The following is a 17,465-nucleotide window of genomic DNA, read 5'->3' as shown; positions in this document are numbered from 1 at the left end:
CCGTTGCGGTACGCACCTGACGACAGAGTCGCCCGAGGCGTTTTTGGCACAAAGAGCTAAGGCTTACTGTTCATCTATCAAGGCCGTTCACTAAGTGACCCACAAACGACGGACTTCCAAACATCTCTCACCTACGGCTGCACCAGCCCTTCAAGCTCACTTTCACGCAAGTTTCAGTTTGGATTGCACCAGCCAAACCACAAAGCATCAATTCAATTCAATTCCAAACATACTCCAGGTGCTGTCGCTATGTCGAAGAACCCCGCTGGAGACGGGGACCTCCCCCCCTCATACAACGAGGCAACGACATCATACCACTCGTCATCGTCACTCAACCCTAATTCATCGGTCTCAGCGACTCTCAACAACCTTTCTTCCCTCCTTCGCGAAACACAAGCTCAACAGACCGCCCGGGACACAATCACAACGACAACCCTTCTTCCGCTCCTCACGCCCCACATCACGTCACTTTTGACACGTCTAGGGACGACCCCTCACCCACCGATATCAACAGAGCTCTACCTCGTACCCGCAGCAGCAGTTGGTCCGGAATGGATCATCGCCTCGGACGCCGACCCAAAGGCAGGGCAGGTCGCGGAAGTCACCCGCGTGGAACCGGAGGCCGACCCCGATTCCAAGGGAAGGGGTGACACCAGGGGCCAAAGCACCGGCTCAGCCTCACGAAATGCAGTGGCGGGCTCCTCCTATGAATTCGACGAGTGGGGCCGCTGGGATGACGATATCAGCGCAGGAGCATCGACGTCAAGGGAAGGAAAATGGTGGTGGAGCGATGAAGGTTTTGCCCGTCGCCTCGCGAAGCGGCTACAGCCGGAGCCGAAAATTGACCGCACCGTCATCCGCGCCGTGGTAGAACAGTCAAAAGAAGATAAAAAGGCAGGCCGGTGGGGGCTATTCAGAGCCGGCACCGACCCGTCGTCGTCGCCTTCGTCGTCCTCGTCGGGACCAGCGCCTCCTCGACAGTTTATCAAGTCCACGTCACCTTCCACAACAATGGAAGAAAACGTTTCCATGACGGTGCGCGCGGAGGAAGTCACCTTTCGCCGGGAAAACGAGATGGGAATATGGGAGAGTATGCGCGGGTTTGGAATCGTGGTGAGAGTGAGGATACGAAGGACATGAGGCTTTGATACCCGAGTGTCCACCAGATCACAAATGTTAGGAGGCTAGCATGTCTGAGACAGTGAAACATGCCTCTCTACCAGCTTCGTAGTTCGGACTATTTCTATCGTCCGCTTCAAACCTATCCATCCGAACCACAGCTCATTGCTGACCAACCTCTCGGTATTCTGCCCTGATGAGGGATTCTGGCTGACCAATGGGATGAACCAATACCAGGAGGATGCATCCTGCTCGTCCGAAATTCGATCGAATTTTGGCTTGTCGACGATACTCTACGGGCTACCATCGAGCAACGACAACGACATCAGGTGATGTTGGCGATAATATCCAGTAGCTAAGAACTTATAAGATATGTGCTATGCGAACGCATGGTAAAACTATCGACATTAAGGAAGTATTACGGTAGCCCAAAGATTGTGAATCACAACCATCTTGACCAGAACGCACTCACTCAAAACTCTTCAACCATGGTCTCCATTCAAGTAGTCAAACAATCCAACGCCCTCGTCGCATCTCTCCCAAAGGGCCTAGTAGCAGTCTTCATCGGCGCAACATCAGGCATCGGCAAAAGCACCCTCCAACACCTCGCCGAACACGCGCGCTCCCCGCACATCTACACCATAGCTCGCCCTCAAACCGTCGCATCCCACGAGTCCTTCCTCGCCTCGCTGCGCGCAACCGCGAACCCAGACGCCAACCACACCCTCCTATCCGCAGACCACGCCCTCGTATCCGACATCAACGCCGCCATGGACACCATCCTCCAACAGGAAACCAAAATCGACATCCTCTTCCTGTCGGCGGGGTTCATCGCCTTTGAAGGACGCCAAAACACCGTAGAAGGGCTGGATCCGTCCATGTCGACGCGGTACTACACCCGCCTCCGCGCCGTCCAAAAACTCCTCCCTCTCCTCCACAACGCGACCCGCCCGCGCGTCGTCTCGGTGCTGGCAGCGGGGTTAGAGGGTCCCATGGTCGACGAGGATGATCTCGACCTCCGGAGGCCGGGGAACTGGGGGTATTGGCCTGCTTCCGTGCAGGCTACGACTATGGGCACCCTTGCGCTCGAGGTGTTGGCGCGGGAGAACCCGGGGGTGAGTCTTGTGCACTCTATGCCTGGACCCGTGGCGACGCCAGGGTTGGAGAGGGCGAGGGGGTTTGGGGTGGGAGTTACTGGGGAGATGGGTCTTGAGGAGGCGGGTGCGAGGGGGGTTGTTTTTGGCGACGAGTGATTTGTATGATTCTCGGGGTCGGGAGGGAGTTGTGAAAGTTGCTGAGGGGGTTGAGGGTGTAAGGAAGTCTGGGGGTGGTTTGTTTTTGGTTGGTCCGGAAGGGGAGACGATTGATAATGAGAAGGTTTTGGGGGATATGAGGGAGAGAGGGTTGGATGAGAAGGTGTGGAAGTTCACTCGGGACTTATTTGATGATTGTCTGGACCTGAAGGGAAGACTCGAAGAGCGCGATTAGACGATAATACGATTACACACTCTCTTGAAAACTTCCTCTGTATCCTATGACCTGCGAATAACGGCATAAAAAAAATAAAAATAAAAAATAAAAAATAAAAGAAAAGAAAAACCCATATATTTAACACGAAAGCCAATATGACGTTCACCCCGATTCTGTTACCGCTATATCTTCAAACCGAAAACACTTGTTTGTGGGAAGTCAGAGAAAGTATGGAGATCTTTATACCGTCATCGTTTCGTCGTTCCGCAGTAAAGGGGGCAAAGGAGTAAATGTCTCGGCCCGCGTGGCCCTGCTGGAGTGATATACCCGGGAGTCGGGACTATCTCGGCCCGATCTCAGGGACAAGCGACAACGAAGTAAAGTTGCAGAGCTCTCAACACTGGCTTGCTTGATTCCATAGCATGAAAGGCTATGGGAAATCCAGATAAGCTCATAATTGAGCGATTCGGTAGATCGAGGAAAAATCTGGCTGGACCGCCTAATTTCGCGTGGGCGGGTCTAGACCAAAACCGGCATCAAATTGGAATCGATGATACGTTTCTTTCAGCAACTGGAGGACTAGACAGAAAGCATTCTTTGTAGTTGTTCAGCGCCAATCTCATCGGAATTGACGCATATGGCATCGGAATGTCAGCGAGGCACTACCGTGGCGGCTGCGAGGCCAACTTGGCCGCTCATCTAAGCGGGCTGAAGGGACCGTACATACGGGGCGTCCCGCTCACTTACCTACTTCTTTCCACTGAGAAAACCCCGTTATTTGATGCAAAACTGGACTCAGCTCACAATCATCATACCCAAAAGTAGATCGTGGTCGTTTCGAATTAAGCCGCCCGCTGAAAAAAAAAGGAAGAGCTGTTGAGACGACAAACGACCCTATACGGAAAGGAAAAAATCGCAGGTATTCCTAAGACGGTTCATCGCTTTTGCAGTCATGCTTTGGGCACGGCTGGCACCGCCATTGTTTCTACTCTGCCTCGGTAGCCTTACGAAAGCATCCAACCTCGGCGACCTTCCGCCATGCGCAGTGAGCACTTTTCGCGCAAAGTATTCTTTACGATGTAGCCTTGCTGATATTCGACAGGTCCCTTGCCTACTGGACGCCATCCCAAAGTCGGCATGTGCTTCCAGTGACCAAACGTGCCTCTGCGCGGACACCTCATACATCAATCTAGTCGAGACATGCGTTAGAGCGAATTGTTCAGTCAAAAATGCCCTGGGTCAGTTAATCAAAGTTTCTGTCGGGATATCAAGACGGCACATTGCTAATCACATCTCCAGTCACGAAGAATATCACACAGACGGAATGTGGCTTTCCGGTGGAGGACAACTTCGCCACTGTCAAGGTCATTCGCCTGGTTCTGTTCTTCACACTTCCCACCTTCGCCATTATCCTCCGAATGGTAGTGAAGATCGCCCGAATATCGCCCTGGGGACTTGATGATAGTACCATTCTACTGACATACGTGAGTTACGCCCTTGGACTGGGGGAGGGGGTGAAAGAAGGAAAGTCTTACATGTGAATCAAGATCATAATGATAGGTTTCATACCGGTCAATTACTTTGGTAAGAATATGCCTATGCATGATCCAAAGAGGACTTGATAACTAATGTGGCAATTACCTTATAGCTGAAAGTAGCGGCGCCGGGCGAGACATTTGGAGTCTTACCTTCGACCAAATCGATCTCTATTTCTTGGTAATAGCTCTCTGACCAAGGCTAAAGAATGACTAGACGAGAATGTCACGCTGACAGAATTCAGACCTTTTATATCGGGCAGTTACTCTATGTGTTTACATTAACGCTGATCAAATCCTCTATGCTGTTCATGTTCCTCCGAATCTTCCCCGGCGAGAAGTTCCGCCGGGTCCTGTGGGTGACGCAAGCCGTCACCGTGGGTCTCGGCATGGGCTCCGTTTTCTTGGTGGCCTTTCAGTGTCAACCCGTCAGCATAGCATGGAAACAATGGACCGGAGAGGAGAATGGTCACTGTATACCGGTACCGCCGCTTGGCGTGGTCCACGGGGTGGTCAACATCATATTAGACATCTGGATGCTCATTTTACCGGCATCCCAGGTGCTGTTCTTGAACATGAAGCCTCGAAAAAAGTGGGCGGTGATGTTCATGTTCAGTCTCGGTCTATTGTGAGCAACGTCCCTCGAAGGTCATCTTTATTTCTGACATACGACTGACTCCTCTACTACGATCAGCCTTACAATCTCCAGCGGCATACGGCTAAGAGCGGTCCTGAGGTACACGACAGCGTCGACCAACCCAACTGGTGAGTAGAGCTTCGAATCATCCAAGAAAAAAAGAAAAGAAGCAAAAAAAAACCCTGTTTGGCGCGCCACTCTTAGCGGGACTGACCATCTCTAGTTGATGCAATGCCCGTCGCCGTGTGGTCAGACGTGGAGCTCGACGTGGGCGTTTTCACGACTTGCATCCCGAACATTTGGCAATTCGTCCGCCGCTTTATTCTCAAAGATCCTAAACGGGTAGAGAAGTTGAGCTCGAGAAATGCTCAAATCCAAAATCTGGAGGAGTATCCACAGAAGTCGCCGGCACCGGCGTCGACGGAGGTCGGGGAGGAGGAGCTAAGCTGATGCCAAGGCACAGCTTGGGAGGCTCAGTAAGGTTCGTGGGTGATTCTTTACGCGGACGTGGTTTACTTTGGAGACACTCGTCAACTTGTAGAGAGTAATGGAAGGTGGATACTTTCGAGTCGAATCCATGCCAAAACATCGTGTCTCGCGCGCTGTCTAAGTGCATCCAATTCCAAGCAACATCTCTTGAATCCAGGTATAGTCAAAGTTACTTGGGGCTAATGTAGGCTCATGTAAAACGGGCAGCCCGAGGAGGCCCGGACCAAAACTTTTTGCATTAGATCACGGCATACGATGGAAGAAGTTACGAACTAGTAGGACGAGGCATGTTCTTGGCAGCTAGTCGGGGAGCACCTCCGACGCTACGGTCATCCTAGCCGAACCTCAGCTGAGAGCCACACACACCTGAATACCTCCAGTTTTACAGCTAGCTGGAGATCAAAGTTAAGGCTGAACCAAATCTCAAAGCACAGGAGAAACACCGGGATGTCAGTGTGTGTATGGTTGAGTGATATGGTGGTTGACGCTGTTTTCACCCGGGGGTTCAAGTGATGTCAAGACCTAGCCTCAATCCTACAGCCTAGATTTTAGACTACCAGATACCTCTATCTCAGCCGCCAAAGGCACGTTGCCGAGAGCCGTCATGCCCTTGCTTCCTTCCATTAAGACATTATACGGTTTCTCCTGCTTTCCGATTTGTCTCCACTTCCAAAGCTTTGGTGGAATTTGGTCTTGACCCTTCTTTTCCACTGCATCTACAACCCAATTGCCAATGTTGGGAAGATACTTGAATGCATGCCCACTACCGCCAGTCGCAACCATAAGTGACTCCTCAGTGTCGGGAACATAATCAATGACAAAATGGTTGTCATAGCTGTCCGTATACCAACACACCCTAGTGAAAGAAATATCGATGCCCTCGGCGCCTAGCTCCGGGAGATTCTCTGCCAAGAATAAGCGCAAAACTTTCAGAGCTTGCTGGGGAATCGTCGTCAAGCGCTCGTTACTGGCTTCGTCCGGATCGCCAGGCGCCGATGCAGTCGACCACCGTGTTACGGGTACGCTGCGTTCCTTGCCATCAGCTTGCGCGACGGGGTTTGTGTATTTGGTTCCGCGATAGCCGATCTTAAGCCAGCCATTCTCATCCCTCGGGAACCCGTACAGACCACCTTCAGCTCCGTCCCGTACCTTGTATGTGAAGGTTGGGAAGTTTTCAGGCGCGAAACGAGTAAACAACGGCGATTCGCGCGGGATCTTGAGCAGCACCACCGACCCTGCCGTCGTCTCACACAAACCGTCCAGGGCTGGGAGTAAAGATGGCGTCCAGCCACCACACGCCAGAATAGTCAGCTTCGCGTGGTGTGCCTTGCCGTCTCGGGTTTTAATCCCGATAACCTTCTTGCCCTCGTAGATCAACGAGACAAGAGCACCAGCCTGCGAGTCTAACACAAATTTGACGCCTTGGTTTGCCGCCTTATGCAGCGCAAAACGGCAGGCCTTGTCAGCCACGGCCATACCTCCCGTCGTGTCAAGAACGCCGGCCGCGTTTAACCCTCTTTGTAAGCGGCGGAATGGGTCCATCCCAAATGACCATCCCTTTTCAGCTGCAACCTTTTTGTGTTCTTCATCAATGGTGATCAGCTGAGTATTTCGATGCCCTGCTGCCTCCATGTTGTCAACGGTGTCCTGCTCGAATTGCGGCAGAGTTGCCGAGTCTGAGAGTGACAGGTTGCCGTTATTGACAAATACGCGGTCGTTGGTGGTAAGGCCGGGTGGAACTGTCTTCCCGCTTGCCAGCTCCTCATTCCAAGCGGTCCAGCCCTCTAGCGCTTCGATGGTCAAGCCCTGGTACTCTGTTTGTGCGCCATAAGCAGATCTGATGATTTTATTCATGTCTGGAACGTACATTAGCCTTCTGCCAACGGCACTAGGAGTTGATAAAGTTTGTTACCTGCAGAGGCTCCATCGGCGCCTTTAAAATACGAATACAGACTTTCGTGGTAAGGCTGTTTGTCATAGACGGTGACGTTCTTGTATCCCCGGCGAGATAGGTGCAACGCGGTGCTGAGTCCAAAGATGCCGGCGCCGACTATGACGACCGCATCGTCCTTGCTAAGTGAGCCTGCCATGATTTCGGGCAGCGCTACTGCATGTAATATGACTGTGAAGGATTGAAGCAGAACACAGCAGCTATTTTCGGGAATTTTAGCCCAAAGATGTTCCAGAAGGAAAGCTCTGGCCTGGTTTCGGAGAGGAGTCCGAAGAGATTTGTTCGTGCTTCGGTGTCAGCGTGCTACTAAACTTTGAGCGACGAGGGGTCGACAAGCGAAAGATGGGAACACCAGCTTTCTGGAACGGCGTTTAACGACCTTTTTCTCTTGGATCGAGCAAACTAGTCGAGTGCCGACAGGCCGTATGGTATGATCTTTCGGTAAACGCCGTGGCAACGCTGCTGGCCGGGTCGGAGCTAGAAGAAAGTGCGGGAGCTTAAGTCACTGCGGCGCCTGGATTGAAGAGCAATAGTCTGAGCTAAACGAGTCATCAACTATGTCGAAGTTTGTGAGAGCCTTGTGACTTGTGACAGATGCGAATGGAATCACATTGGCAATGATTGACGACCTGATAGGAGTAGGATATAGAACAATCAAATTGATATCAACAATTGCGCAACCAATCCAATCAGACGAGTTCCTCCCCCAGTCGCCGTCGCTATCAAAGATACATCCTCCCTTGACGGAGCACTTTCCTGCCGGGCGCCCCACAGGCCCTCCCCCACCGCGCGGTCTTGGGTCCGGTCCCGGCAGCTGATAACCTCCTAGTTTGCGTAGCTCTATGACCCCGCTCTCGTCATTTCGCAGTGTGCCGCAGACATGGACACCCTTGCTCGGATTGTCCCGGATAACGACCCAGGGCTCTGGTTGGCAAGCTACTGCAAGTCCCATCAGAGCCGGTGACTGTCAACCTACCCTAGCCTGATACGGGTCACACTAAAGGGGGGGTTCGAGGAAGAATCCTATCTCAAAGGGCTTCTTCATCATGAGCCGTAGGGACGAACGGACTGGAAACCCCCGTCCTTAGGTGTTTACCCCGGATCTTGAGCTTGCACAGACGACGACCCTGCCGATTGGGACTCCTTGTTTAGCAAACGAAGCATGCTCGACGAAGCAGGGTAAGGGTTGAGCCACACCGGACGTGTCTTTTCGCATCTTGGCTCTGATAACGTCCAGCCGATGCATAATGAGCCAACAGACATGCAATCAGGTTAACATATAGATATCCATTGGGACACCTCCCTGTCCGATGATATGCCATCACCCTCAACGACGCAACGCGCAATCCATTTGGTTCATCTAAACTTCCGCTTGTCGCCAAAGGTTTCGTCTGCTCACTGAAGCAGCGGTAAGGTTCTCGTGCCAACCATCCAGACGGGTGCCGATTCGCTTGATCATTACTCGAACTCGAGAAGAACGACGTGCCGCCCTCAGTAAGATGGGTGTCAAGCAAGTCTTCACCGAGTCGACCTTCGCCAAGTACATCACCGCGATCAGGGAGTCGCCTCGAGAACTTATCTCGAACCGAAAGCTCTTGCTCACCGCTGCTCTCTATGCCACAAGTGGTATCCCTATCAGTAAGAAGACTTCATCCATCATCAACGACATATTCAAGATGCGTCGGCTAACCTGGCCAACGTAGCATGGGATCAAGGCTCGTCCTCGGTGGTGCCGTCCCTTCCCGGGTTCCAAAAGGACTTTGGAATCACCTCGGCCACGAACCCTACCCAAGTCTCCAACTTCATCTCTTTCGTCTACATCGGAGCTGGCATCGGCGCCGGCCTCTCATTCTTCCTCAATGACCGCATCGGACGGATGTGGTCTTACCGCCTCTACATGACCGTTTGGATCATCGGACAAATCATTGCGACTGTCTCAATGGGTAACATCGGCGCCCTCTACTTCGCTCGCATCGTCTCGGGCATGGGCATCGGTGCCCTCACAGTCACCGGACCAGTCAGCATCGTGGAGATTGCCCCTACCGAGATCCGTGGTCTCCTGGCGGTTTGGTTCAGCGTTGCCATGCTACTGTCCTTGACTGTGTCGGTCTTCATCGTCTATGCCTGCTTCATCCATGTCGCTGTCGGAAGACTTCAATATCAGATCGTCTTCTTCTCTCCGACTATCGTCATGGCCATCCTCATCGCAGCAAGCTTTTTGCTCTACGAAAGTCCCCGCTGGTTGTTCATTGCCAGACGGGACGATGAGGCGATCCAAAATCTGACGGCTCTCCGAGGGCTGCCGGTCAATCACCCCCGAGTGGCTACTGAGATCGAAGACATCAAGGACCAGATCGCCAAAGAGGAAGAGAAGTTCGGACGCAACCCTGGCTTTGTCGTCTTGGTGAAAGATGCGTTTCTGGTCCCCTCCAACCTTCGTCGCGTGCAGCAGGCCGTTCTATCGTACGCCCTCGCCCAGCTTTCCGGTGCGAACAGTGTCACGTCTTACCTCGTTCCAATCCTGAGTATGCTTGGACTTGGTGGAGGCACTGCCCGGAGTTTATTCCTCAGCGGCATGTACAGCATGGCCAAGTTCTTCTTCACTTTGATTGCCAGTTTTTTCTTCATTGATGCTCTTGGCCGGCGTCGCAGTTTGTTCACGGGTATCACTATCCAGATGATCTCCGATTTGTACATCGGTGTCTTTATCAGATATCGCCAGGAAGGTTCTGTTGCGCCCGGTTCTAGCGAAGCTGCCATCGCCGCCGTCTTCATCCACGGGTTCGGGTACGCTGTCGGTAAGTAAAATCGATAGATGTGCCAAGCCGATTGGGGGCAGCTTGCTAATATTTCTACAGGCCTCCTCGTGCTACCTTACGTCTTCGGTGCCGAGCTGTGGCCCAATCACCTCCGCTCCTTCGGCAGCGCCTTTGCACAATTCTTCCACTGGCTGTTCTTCTTCGGCGTCAATAAGGGTATGCCTTCGTTGCTCAGCCAGACTCATAACTGGGGTGCTTTCATCTTCTTCGCGGGATGGTGTTTCCTGTCGTTGATCTACGTCTACTGCGTTGTCCCTGAAACATCTCTACAGAGCTTGGAGCAACTGGACGAGCTCTTCAAGGGACCATGGTGGAACGTCAGTCGCAGAGCCAAACAACTGAAGCAGCAAGCCCGGGAGCAGGAGGCAATCATCGACGCTCAAGAGTCAGTGTGAGTACCCTCACTTCGAAAATTTTGAGTGCAAAGCCAAAGACTAACATGAATATGTGTAGAAGCGACCAAAATAGCGAGCCTGAATCTAGTATTGAGAAGAACGGTGCGCGTGCGGTCAGCCAGAAAGTCTGATCAGACACTTTGTTAAAGAACGATGATATCGGGCGTGACAAACCATCGTCAGCTTGTGTTTTGTAGATGGCTGCAAGCTTTGTTACAATCACTGGGTCTTGCATCAATAGGCTTGAATTTATAAGATAATGCTTAAGTCGTTTGTAATCTTAAAGAAGTTAGGCGGCCTTCATGAAGATGTGTTCCGTTCAGACTCCTATCTTCATCCCGTCTAGGACATTGCATTCTCTAGCGAAGTGCGGTCCATATATGCTTGAATCCTAGAAGGTTGCTTATGCATCATTACTCTAGGCAATGATGCCGTGTAGACTACGAGAGACGTACACCAGTCTTACTGGGACTGTGGAGCCGGAGACAGTATATAGCGACTTAGTTTGGTTCTATTCGAACCGTCGTATACAAAGCTCTTCAAGCTAAGATATATAATTCTACCCGTCATCATCTTACACAGTTTGATGTAACATTTGTAGTATTAAGTCTGTTTGAAGCAGTGCTGAGTCGAAGTAGTTGTATACGATGCTAATAATCTATGCTACTAGATGCTTTCTTTCAAACCCTAGATCTTCCCAAGCTGAAAAGTGTGGCCAAGTCTATTGAGTCACTTGGCCAAAGCCTTTGCTTTCCTGTCATGGATGTCGATAACAGGAGAGTTGGGCTTCCCACTCTTGAATAAAGCCCGGATATTCTCAAAACATTCCCTCTCGGCCTTTTGGAAAGCCATATCTGTGAGACCACCAAGATGAGGTTGCGCAATAACGTTGTCGTGCTGTACCAAAGCCATATCGGGCTTGGGCTCGTCACAGAAAACATCGAGGCCAGCGCGCGCCACCTTGCCAGAGTCTAGCGCGTTCTTGAGCGCCGCCTCGTTAACGACGGGCCCCCGGGCGGTGTTGACGATGAAGACGCCGTCCTTCATCGCGGCAAACTCCGCGGGCCCGATCAGACCAGTCGTCTGGTCGTTTAGCGGGCAGTTGAGTGACACAATGTCGGACTTGCCGAGAAGGTCCTCCAGTGTTGGGGAGAATACCGCGTTGTACTTTGCCTCCTCTTCCGTGGGAAGCTGGTGACGGTTGTGATATCTGATCTTGAGGTTGAAGACGGCTGCTTTCTTTGCGAGGTACTGCGCGGTTACGAATATTAGCTTGGAAACTTTGCAACGTAATCATGATGCGATTGACTAGAACATACCTTGCCAATCGCCCCCATCCCGACAATTCCCATCGTCAAGCCTGAAGGATCTCTTCCGGGAACAAGGCCCGGAACTGCTCTCCAAGTGCCAGCCTTTGCGCTCTTCTCAGCATTACTCGTGTTGCGAAGAACAGCCAGGGTCAGAAACAAGGCCATATCCGCCGTCGCCTCGGCCACAGCGTCGACCGTGTTGCAGAACCAAATGCCCTCCGAGGCCATCCACTCCACGTCGAACTCGTTGTACCCGGCGCTAGCAGACGTGACAATCTTGCAATTGGGTACCAGAGCGCTCAAAAGACCCTTGTCAAACGGCTCGTATGGCGGAGTGCCCATGCGGATAATGAACGCATCGATGGGACCGTTCTTCTCGATATCCTCTGGCAGCATGGCTATCGTTTCCGCGCGGTCTGTGGCTTCGAGAACGGAGTAGTCGAACTCGGTCTTGAAGTCGGCGAGGTAGTCGTCGCCGACATATTTTGGGGTGCCGAGTGCCACGACGCGGGGCTTCCTTGAGCCCAAGTCATCTGTTCGAGCTGGTGCCATGATTATGCAGGAAAGTCTTATTCTCAACGATAGAACAACGGTTGTGGTATGCTAGCAGGCTGTGGGATATAATTCAGTAATAATCGCGGGGTATATGGATGCCAGGAGAATCAAATACGTAAGGCGTTAGACCAACACTTGACGGAAGAAGACATGTCATTTAGCCGCAATGTCGCCGGCTGCTTTTGAAATAACATTGAAAGTTGCCGGAATTATCCCACATCTACCGTAATCGTTGCCCGTCAGTGACAAACAGAAACTCCTCAGCTATCACACTTTGCCGACAAATCAACTCAACTCTTACGGCCGGCTTTTTTCCGGTGCGGATCCGAATAACGGAGGGGTTTCTGGAGTGGTCGGATTCTCCCGAACCGCATGGGACCCCACTCGGGAGGACCCGAATCCGGGGAGACCTTGGTTCTTCTGCCCTAACAACTTCTCTCCTTCCGTTGATACGTTGCCGTACGAACTGCAGGGTAACTATGAACTATTTCCAATTGGATGATTGCGCTGCTGATCGTTTGAACCGCATATCAGAAATGCTCTTTTGGTGAAGTAACTGCTATCGATGATGCCCGTGTAGCTGCTGATGGTTTTGATAAGCATCAGTAACTCAACAGCCTTCTCCGGCAGTCTCAAACGCGGCAAATGCTTAAAGGCAGACGGGTTTGTCACTAGGGATAGAATTATTCGAAGAGCTCGTCAACTTCGTGAATTCACGAGTAGTAAGATTATACTTCAACATGGCTCAAGCTTTACAAAGTCTCCCACCGCTTGGTTTCATTGCCATAGAGGTGGATATACACCGACCACCAGGTGACCCCTACAACGAGCGGACCTGGCTGTTTCCTCTCATCCGGGAAATGGCTGAGGGATCAAAAGTCTCGCAAGTCGTCACCTCTTCTAGTTATGATTCTACATTTATAGACCGGTTCGTGGATGCGGGTCTACGTCTAGCGGCTAGAGGTTGCGTGGGCATCATCACTAGCTGCGGGTTCCTGGCGCTAGCCCAAGCCGAGTGAGTATAATACTGATCTGCATTTGCCATTAAATCAAGCCAAGGAGAAACCAAAAGTCTGATTTGTGAACATATTAGACTTACCGCAAGGTTGCCCATCCCGATCGCCACGTCATCGCTGGCCCAACTACCCTCAATACTACCTCTGCTTCCACCAGACAAGAGTGTGGGAGTTCTCACTTATGATGAGTCGAGACTAGGCTCTCAGCACCTCGCCAGCTTTGTGCCCGAACAGGCGCTTTCCAAGATCGTCATTCGCGGGGTGCCCCCTGACGGGCATTTGAGAGGCACAATTGGCAAGGGCGCTCCGTACGTCCACGCAGACATTGAGGCAGAACTCGTCGCCGTTGCCAAGACCTTTGTAGCCAATCGGCCTGATATCAGGATCCTGGTACTCGAATGTACCAACATGCCCCCTTTCTCGGAGGCAATATTCAGAGCACTAGATGGAAAGATTCCTGTTTATGATGTGTGTACTATGGGTCAGTGGTTCTATTCTGGGTTAGTAAGACCAACGCCGGTTCACTGGCATGGGTAGGAATGTCTGCAATATGTTCTATGTCGAAGTCTCTATGAACACAATTGAGATCTGCCCGAGTCCGTCCCAGCTTAGCTTTTTTAAGGTAGTGCAACCGAATAGATTTTCGGCAATCACCACACTATCACGAATGCTAATGGATGTTTACTTTTCTTCTCTCCCATGCTTACTAAACAATTCCACCTACATGCAGTCTCATAACAGAAAGTCACCGCCTGACTCTTTCAGAATTAACTGATACTCTGGCACAAACTGCATGTACATGACTTCAGGTGTACCCGTGCCATCCTTTGTGTACTGTGCCTCCTCTTCGCCGACAAACGTCTTCTTCAATCCACCAACAGCGCCGTTGGTTCCAGGAGCAACAGCCTGCTCAACGAGGAACTGGGCCTGGCAACACCGCTCAAGCGCGATAAAGAAGGCAGCCGCCTCGGCCACTGTTCCGCCGGCGGTGAGGAGCCCGTGGTTCTGGAGGATGATGTTCTTGTTGCTGGGGCCAAGGGCTTCGGCGATGTGTTCGCCTTCTTCCTTTGCCAGTACTACGCCGCCGAAACCTTCGTAGACTGAAAGGTCGTTATAGAACATGCAAGAGTCTTTTTTAACGTTTTAGTTGAAATGGAACAATACCTACAACACGATGAGGTTGGGAGTTGTGGCTTACCTTGGTTAAGCATGTCAATCGGACGTCCGAAGGTGCTCCACGCTCGGCCATACGGGCTGTGCATGTGGCAGGCAGCGTTGATATCCGGCCTCCTCTTGTGGAGAACGGAGTGAATGGTGAAGCCGGCGGTATTTACCGGCTTGTCGGCACCGCCGATACGGTTGCCATCCTCATCGATGTGGACCATGTCCGACACCTTTAGCACGCCAAAGTGCACTCCATACGGGTTGATCCAAAACGTATCCGGTCTGACGGGGTCTTGTAAGAGCTCTTAGCATAGTCCTCGCCTGCTTGTACTGATAGTAAAAAGGATGAAAAGAAGAAAACATACCTCGTAGACTGATATGCCCACTGCTGCCATCAGAGAAGCCCAACTTGGCAAAGATGCGAAACGCGGCCGCCATCTGTTCCAGCTGCCATTTCCGGGCAGCTTCTTTGGATTCGGGAACCGGGATCTGGTGTAGGCGCTTGATCTTGCCGCTACCCGCCTTGCCCGAGTCCAGCGCCGAACCGAGCGGCGTCGGTGCCGGTGGTGCTTGTGCCGGTGCGGATGCCGTAACGGTCGTGGTGGTTGACATGGTGGGCAATGTGGTAGACCAGGTAATACTTGCAACTGCAATGTGCCTTCAAGAAAGGGTAGGTGGTTTCTTTCCCTGCTGAGTCTTCTTATCAAACCTAGCATGCGAGATTGTCTCTCGCTATGTGACCTTGGAAAAATGAAAACGTCGAGTAAGTGAGCGCTCAGTGAGATACCAAATGGCGGTTACTCCGCATGGGGTGATGGAGAAAGCGGATAAGCACAACAGCAATGTCGCCATCACTCGGAAACCTCCGATCATGGCGGTTGGAGACGGTTCATGCCCGACTAAGGGCGCTCCTTGCTTCCGATCCACCTTTCGGTAAGATGACGAGCTGCCGGCACCCCACCGCCCCATACCCGAAGCCACAGGACGATCCTCAGTGACATCTTATCAGTAGCTCCCGGCGTAAGCCGGACGACGTGGTCGATGACCTCGGCCATAGTTGCTGGAGCAAGTCATCTGACGGTCCTTAGGAACTTAGGACATGTTCCTAGTCAAGAATTCGGACTAATTGATTTCGTAATGCTCTCGGGAAGAACCATGAGGCCTGAGTCTATGCCAGTGTTTCCCTCCGAAGCCATCGTGTGACCCAACTCAACTATTCGCACGGATGATTGTTTGTCACTAGGTTGCCTTTATCTTTAATAATACATGATATTTAGAAGTTTGCCTCTGAGTTTGAACTCTCTACTAGAGACTAGCTCCATCTTAGCCTTACTGATCCTCCTACTATACCCGAATATCAACCTTATCGCATTACTCTTATCTTGATTTCTTCCTACTCACTCATCCACATCTAGAGATCATTCTCAGTCGTTGAACAACAAGTGATTCCTAAAACAACACCATCATGTCGACCAGCCTACTATCTGCGCACCGGTCAGGTCCTCCGGGTCATCCGGCACCCGACGCCAACTACGTCGACGCCGACACCCTCCGAACGACCTTTGCGCTCGCCATGTCCGCCATGTACAAGGCCGAGGTGCCCCTCTACGGCGACCTCATCCAAATCGTCCAAACCGTCAACAAAGACGCCCAAACGAAAAAGTGCCACGGAATGGGTCACAGCTTAGGCTCCGCAACAATGGAAGCCAGTATCGAGCGCCTAACCCTCGAACGGCACGGCGCAATCCGCCTCGGCACCCCGCAAGAACTCCACACCGTCCGCCGCATCTTCGCCCTCCTCGGCATGCACCCCGTCGGCTACTACGATCTCTCCGTCGCGGACCTGCCCATGCACGCGACCTGCTTCCGCCCGACGTCGCCGCAGTCCCTGGAACGCAACCCCTTTCGCGTCTTCACCACGCTCCTCCGGCCCGAGCTGCTCAAGTCTGGGACGGCGCGGGCCGTCGCCCTGGAGCTCCTCTCCAAACGCAACATCTTTAGCGACGCCCTCTTTGAGCTCTTGAGCACGGCCGAGGAGTGCCAGGATAGTCGTCTGACGCCGGAGCAAGGGGAGCGTTTTGTGGTGGAGGCGATTCGCACGTTTAGCTGGCAGCCCCTAGCGGCGGCTACGCACCAAGAGTATGTCCTCTTGCGGAGCGAACATCCCATCTTGGCGGATATCGCGTGTTTCCGCTCGTCGCACATTAATCACCTCACACCGAGGGCCCTGGATATCAATGCGGCGCAGGAGGCCATGCTTGCCGCGGGCATGGCGGTCAAGAGCCGCATCGAGGGCCCACCGGTGCGCAAGTGCCCGATCTTGTTACGCCAAACAAGCTTTCTTGCGCTGCAGGAGGGTATTCGCTTTGCTATTTCGGGGAGAGATGAGTTTGTAGATGGTTTCCATAAGGCTCGGTTTGGTGAGATTGAGGAGAGGGGCGCTGCCGTTACGCCTGCAGGAAGAAAGCTGTACGATGAGCTGTTGGAGGAAGCCATGGCAACAGTACAAGAAAAGGGAGTCTTTGCTGAAGCGAAGGTGGTAGACGAGACATTTGCAAAGGTCTTTGAAAAGTTTCCCGATGACTGGGACGAGCTGCGACGTCAGGGCCTCGTTTACTCGGACTATCGATGCGCAGGCAATGCCAAACAGAAGCTGCACAGCTTAGCAAGTCTCGATACAGCGAATCCCGCTTCTCTCTTGGATCGGCTTGTCTCAGAGGGTGTACTCAAAGCGGTGCCAATTACGTACGAAGACTTTTTGCCCTTTTCGGCTGCTGGGATCTTCCAGTCGAACATCCAGTCCGGCTCAAGCAAACCTACGATGGACCACGAGGAGTCGACGCGACCGGATGTGGAAGGATACGAGAAGGCTTTGGCGAGAGAAATTCTTGATGCAAACGATTTATATGCGCAAGCCCAGATGAAGAGTTTGCAGACCTGCGCGGAGGAGCTTGGTTTGAGTATGGACATAATTCCTCGATTTTGCTAGTGCTTAGAAGAAGGAT

At 52.3% G+C, this 17,465-nt stretch overlaps 6 protein-coding genes across 6 annotated transcripts; 3 read left to right on the top strand and 3 right to left on the bottom strand.

The window, feature by feature from the left end:
• Positions 1-1,607: 1,607 nt before the first annotated feature.
• N0V96_001243 (uncharacterized protein) lies at positions 1,608-2,372 on the top strand (the record flags this gene model as incomplete). Its single annotated transcript, XM_053196776.2, has 1 exon — positions 1,608-2,372. The coding sequence occupies one exon, from the start codon at positions 1,608-1,610 to the stop codon at positions 2,370-2,372; it is 765 nt and encodes a 254-aa protein (XP_053045703.2).
• A 3,412-nt stretch (positions 2,373-5,784) lies between these two features.
• On the bottom strand, positions 5,785-7,340 carry N0V96_001242 (uncharacterized protein; the record flags this gene model as incomplete). Its single annotated transcript, XM_053196777.1, has 2 exons — positions 5,785-7,106; positions 7,163-7,340. The coding sequence occupies 2 exons, from the start codon at positions 7,338-7,340 to the stop codon at positions 5,785-5,787; spliced, it is 1,500 nt and encodes a 499-aa protein (XP_053045704.1).
• Positions 7,341-8,700: 1,360 nt separating this feature from the next.
• N0V96_001241 (uncharacterized protein) lies at positions 8,701-10,415 on the top strand (the record flags this gene model as incomplete). The annotated part of the gene is made up of 3 exons (XM_053196778.2): positions 8,701-8,839; positions 8,905-9,999; positions 10,060-10,415. 3 exons carry the CDS (start codon positions 8,701-8,703, stop codon positions 10,413-10,415), a joined length of 1,590 nt encoding a protein of 529 aa, XP_053045705.2.
• A 729-nt stretch (positions 10,416-11,144) lies between these two features.
• N0V96_001240 (uncharacterized protein) lies at positions 11,145-12,277 on the bottom strand (the record flags this gene model as incomplete). The annotated part of the gene is made up of 2 exons (XM_053196779.1): positions 11,145-11,666; positions 11,735-12,277. The coding sequence occupies 2 exons, from the start codon at positions 12,275-12,277 to the stop codon at positions 11,145-11,147; spliced, it is 1,065 nt and encodes a 354-aa protein (XP_053045706.1).
• A 1,751-nt stretch (positions 12,278-14,028) lies between these two features.
• N0V96_001239 (uncharacterized protein) lies at positions 14,029-15,072 on the bottom strand (the record flags this gene model as incomplete). The annotated part of the gene is made up of 3 exons (XM_065756176.1): positions 14,029-14,426; positions 14,495-14,752; positions 14,826-15,072. 3 exons carry the CDS (start codon positions 15,070-15,072, stop codon positions 14,029-14,031), a joined length of 903 nt encoding a protein of 300 aa, XP_065615416.1.
• Positions 15,073-15,925: 853 nt separating this feature from the next.
• Positions 15,926-17,449, top strand: N0V96_001238 (uncharacterized protein; the record flags this gene model as incomplete). Its single annotated transcript, XM_053196781.2, has 1 exon — positions 15,926-17,449. The coding sequence occupies one exon, from the start codon at positions 15,926-15,928 to the stop codon at positions 17,447-17,449; it is 1,524 nt and encodes a 507-aa protein (XP_053045708.2).
• Between the last annotated feature and the right edge of the window lie 16 nt (positions 17,450-17,465).

This window comes from Colletotrichum fioriniae (genome assembly GCF_027942845.1).
Source record: "Colletotrichum fioriniae strain IMI 355084 chromosome Unknown scaffold_1, whole genome shotgun sequence".
Classification (NCBI taxonomy): domain Eukaryota; kingdom Fungi; phylum Ascomycota; class Sordariomycetes; order Glomerellales; family Glomerellaceae; genus Colletotrichum; species Colletotrichum fioriniae.
The sequence above is the reverse complement of the archived record's forward strand: the minus strand, read 5'-3'. Positions and strand labels throughout refer to the sequence as shown.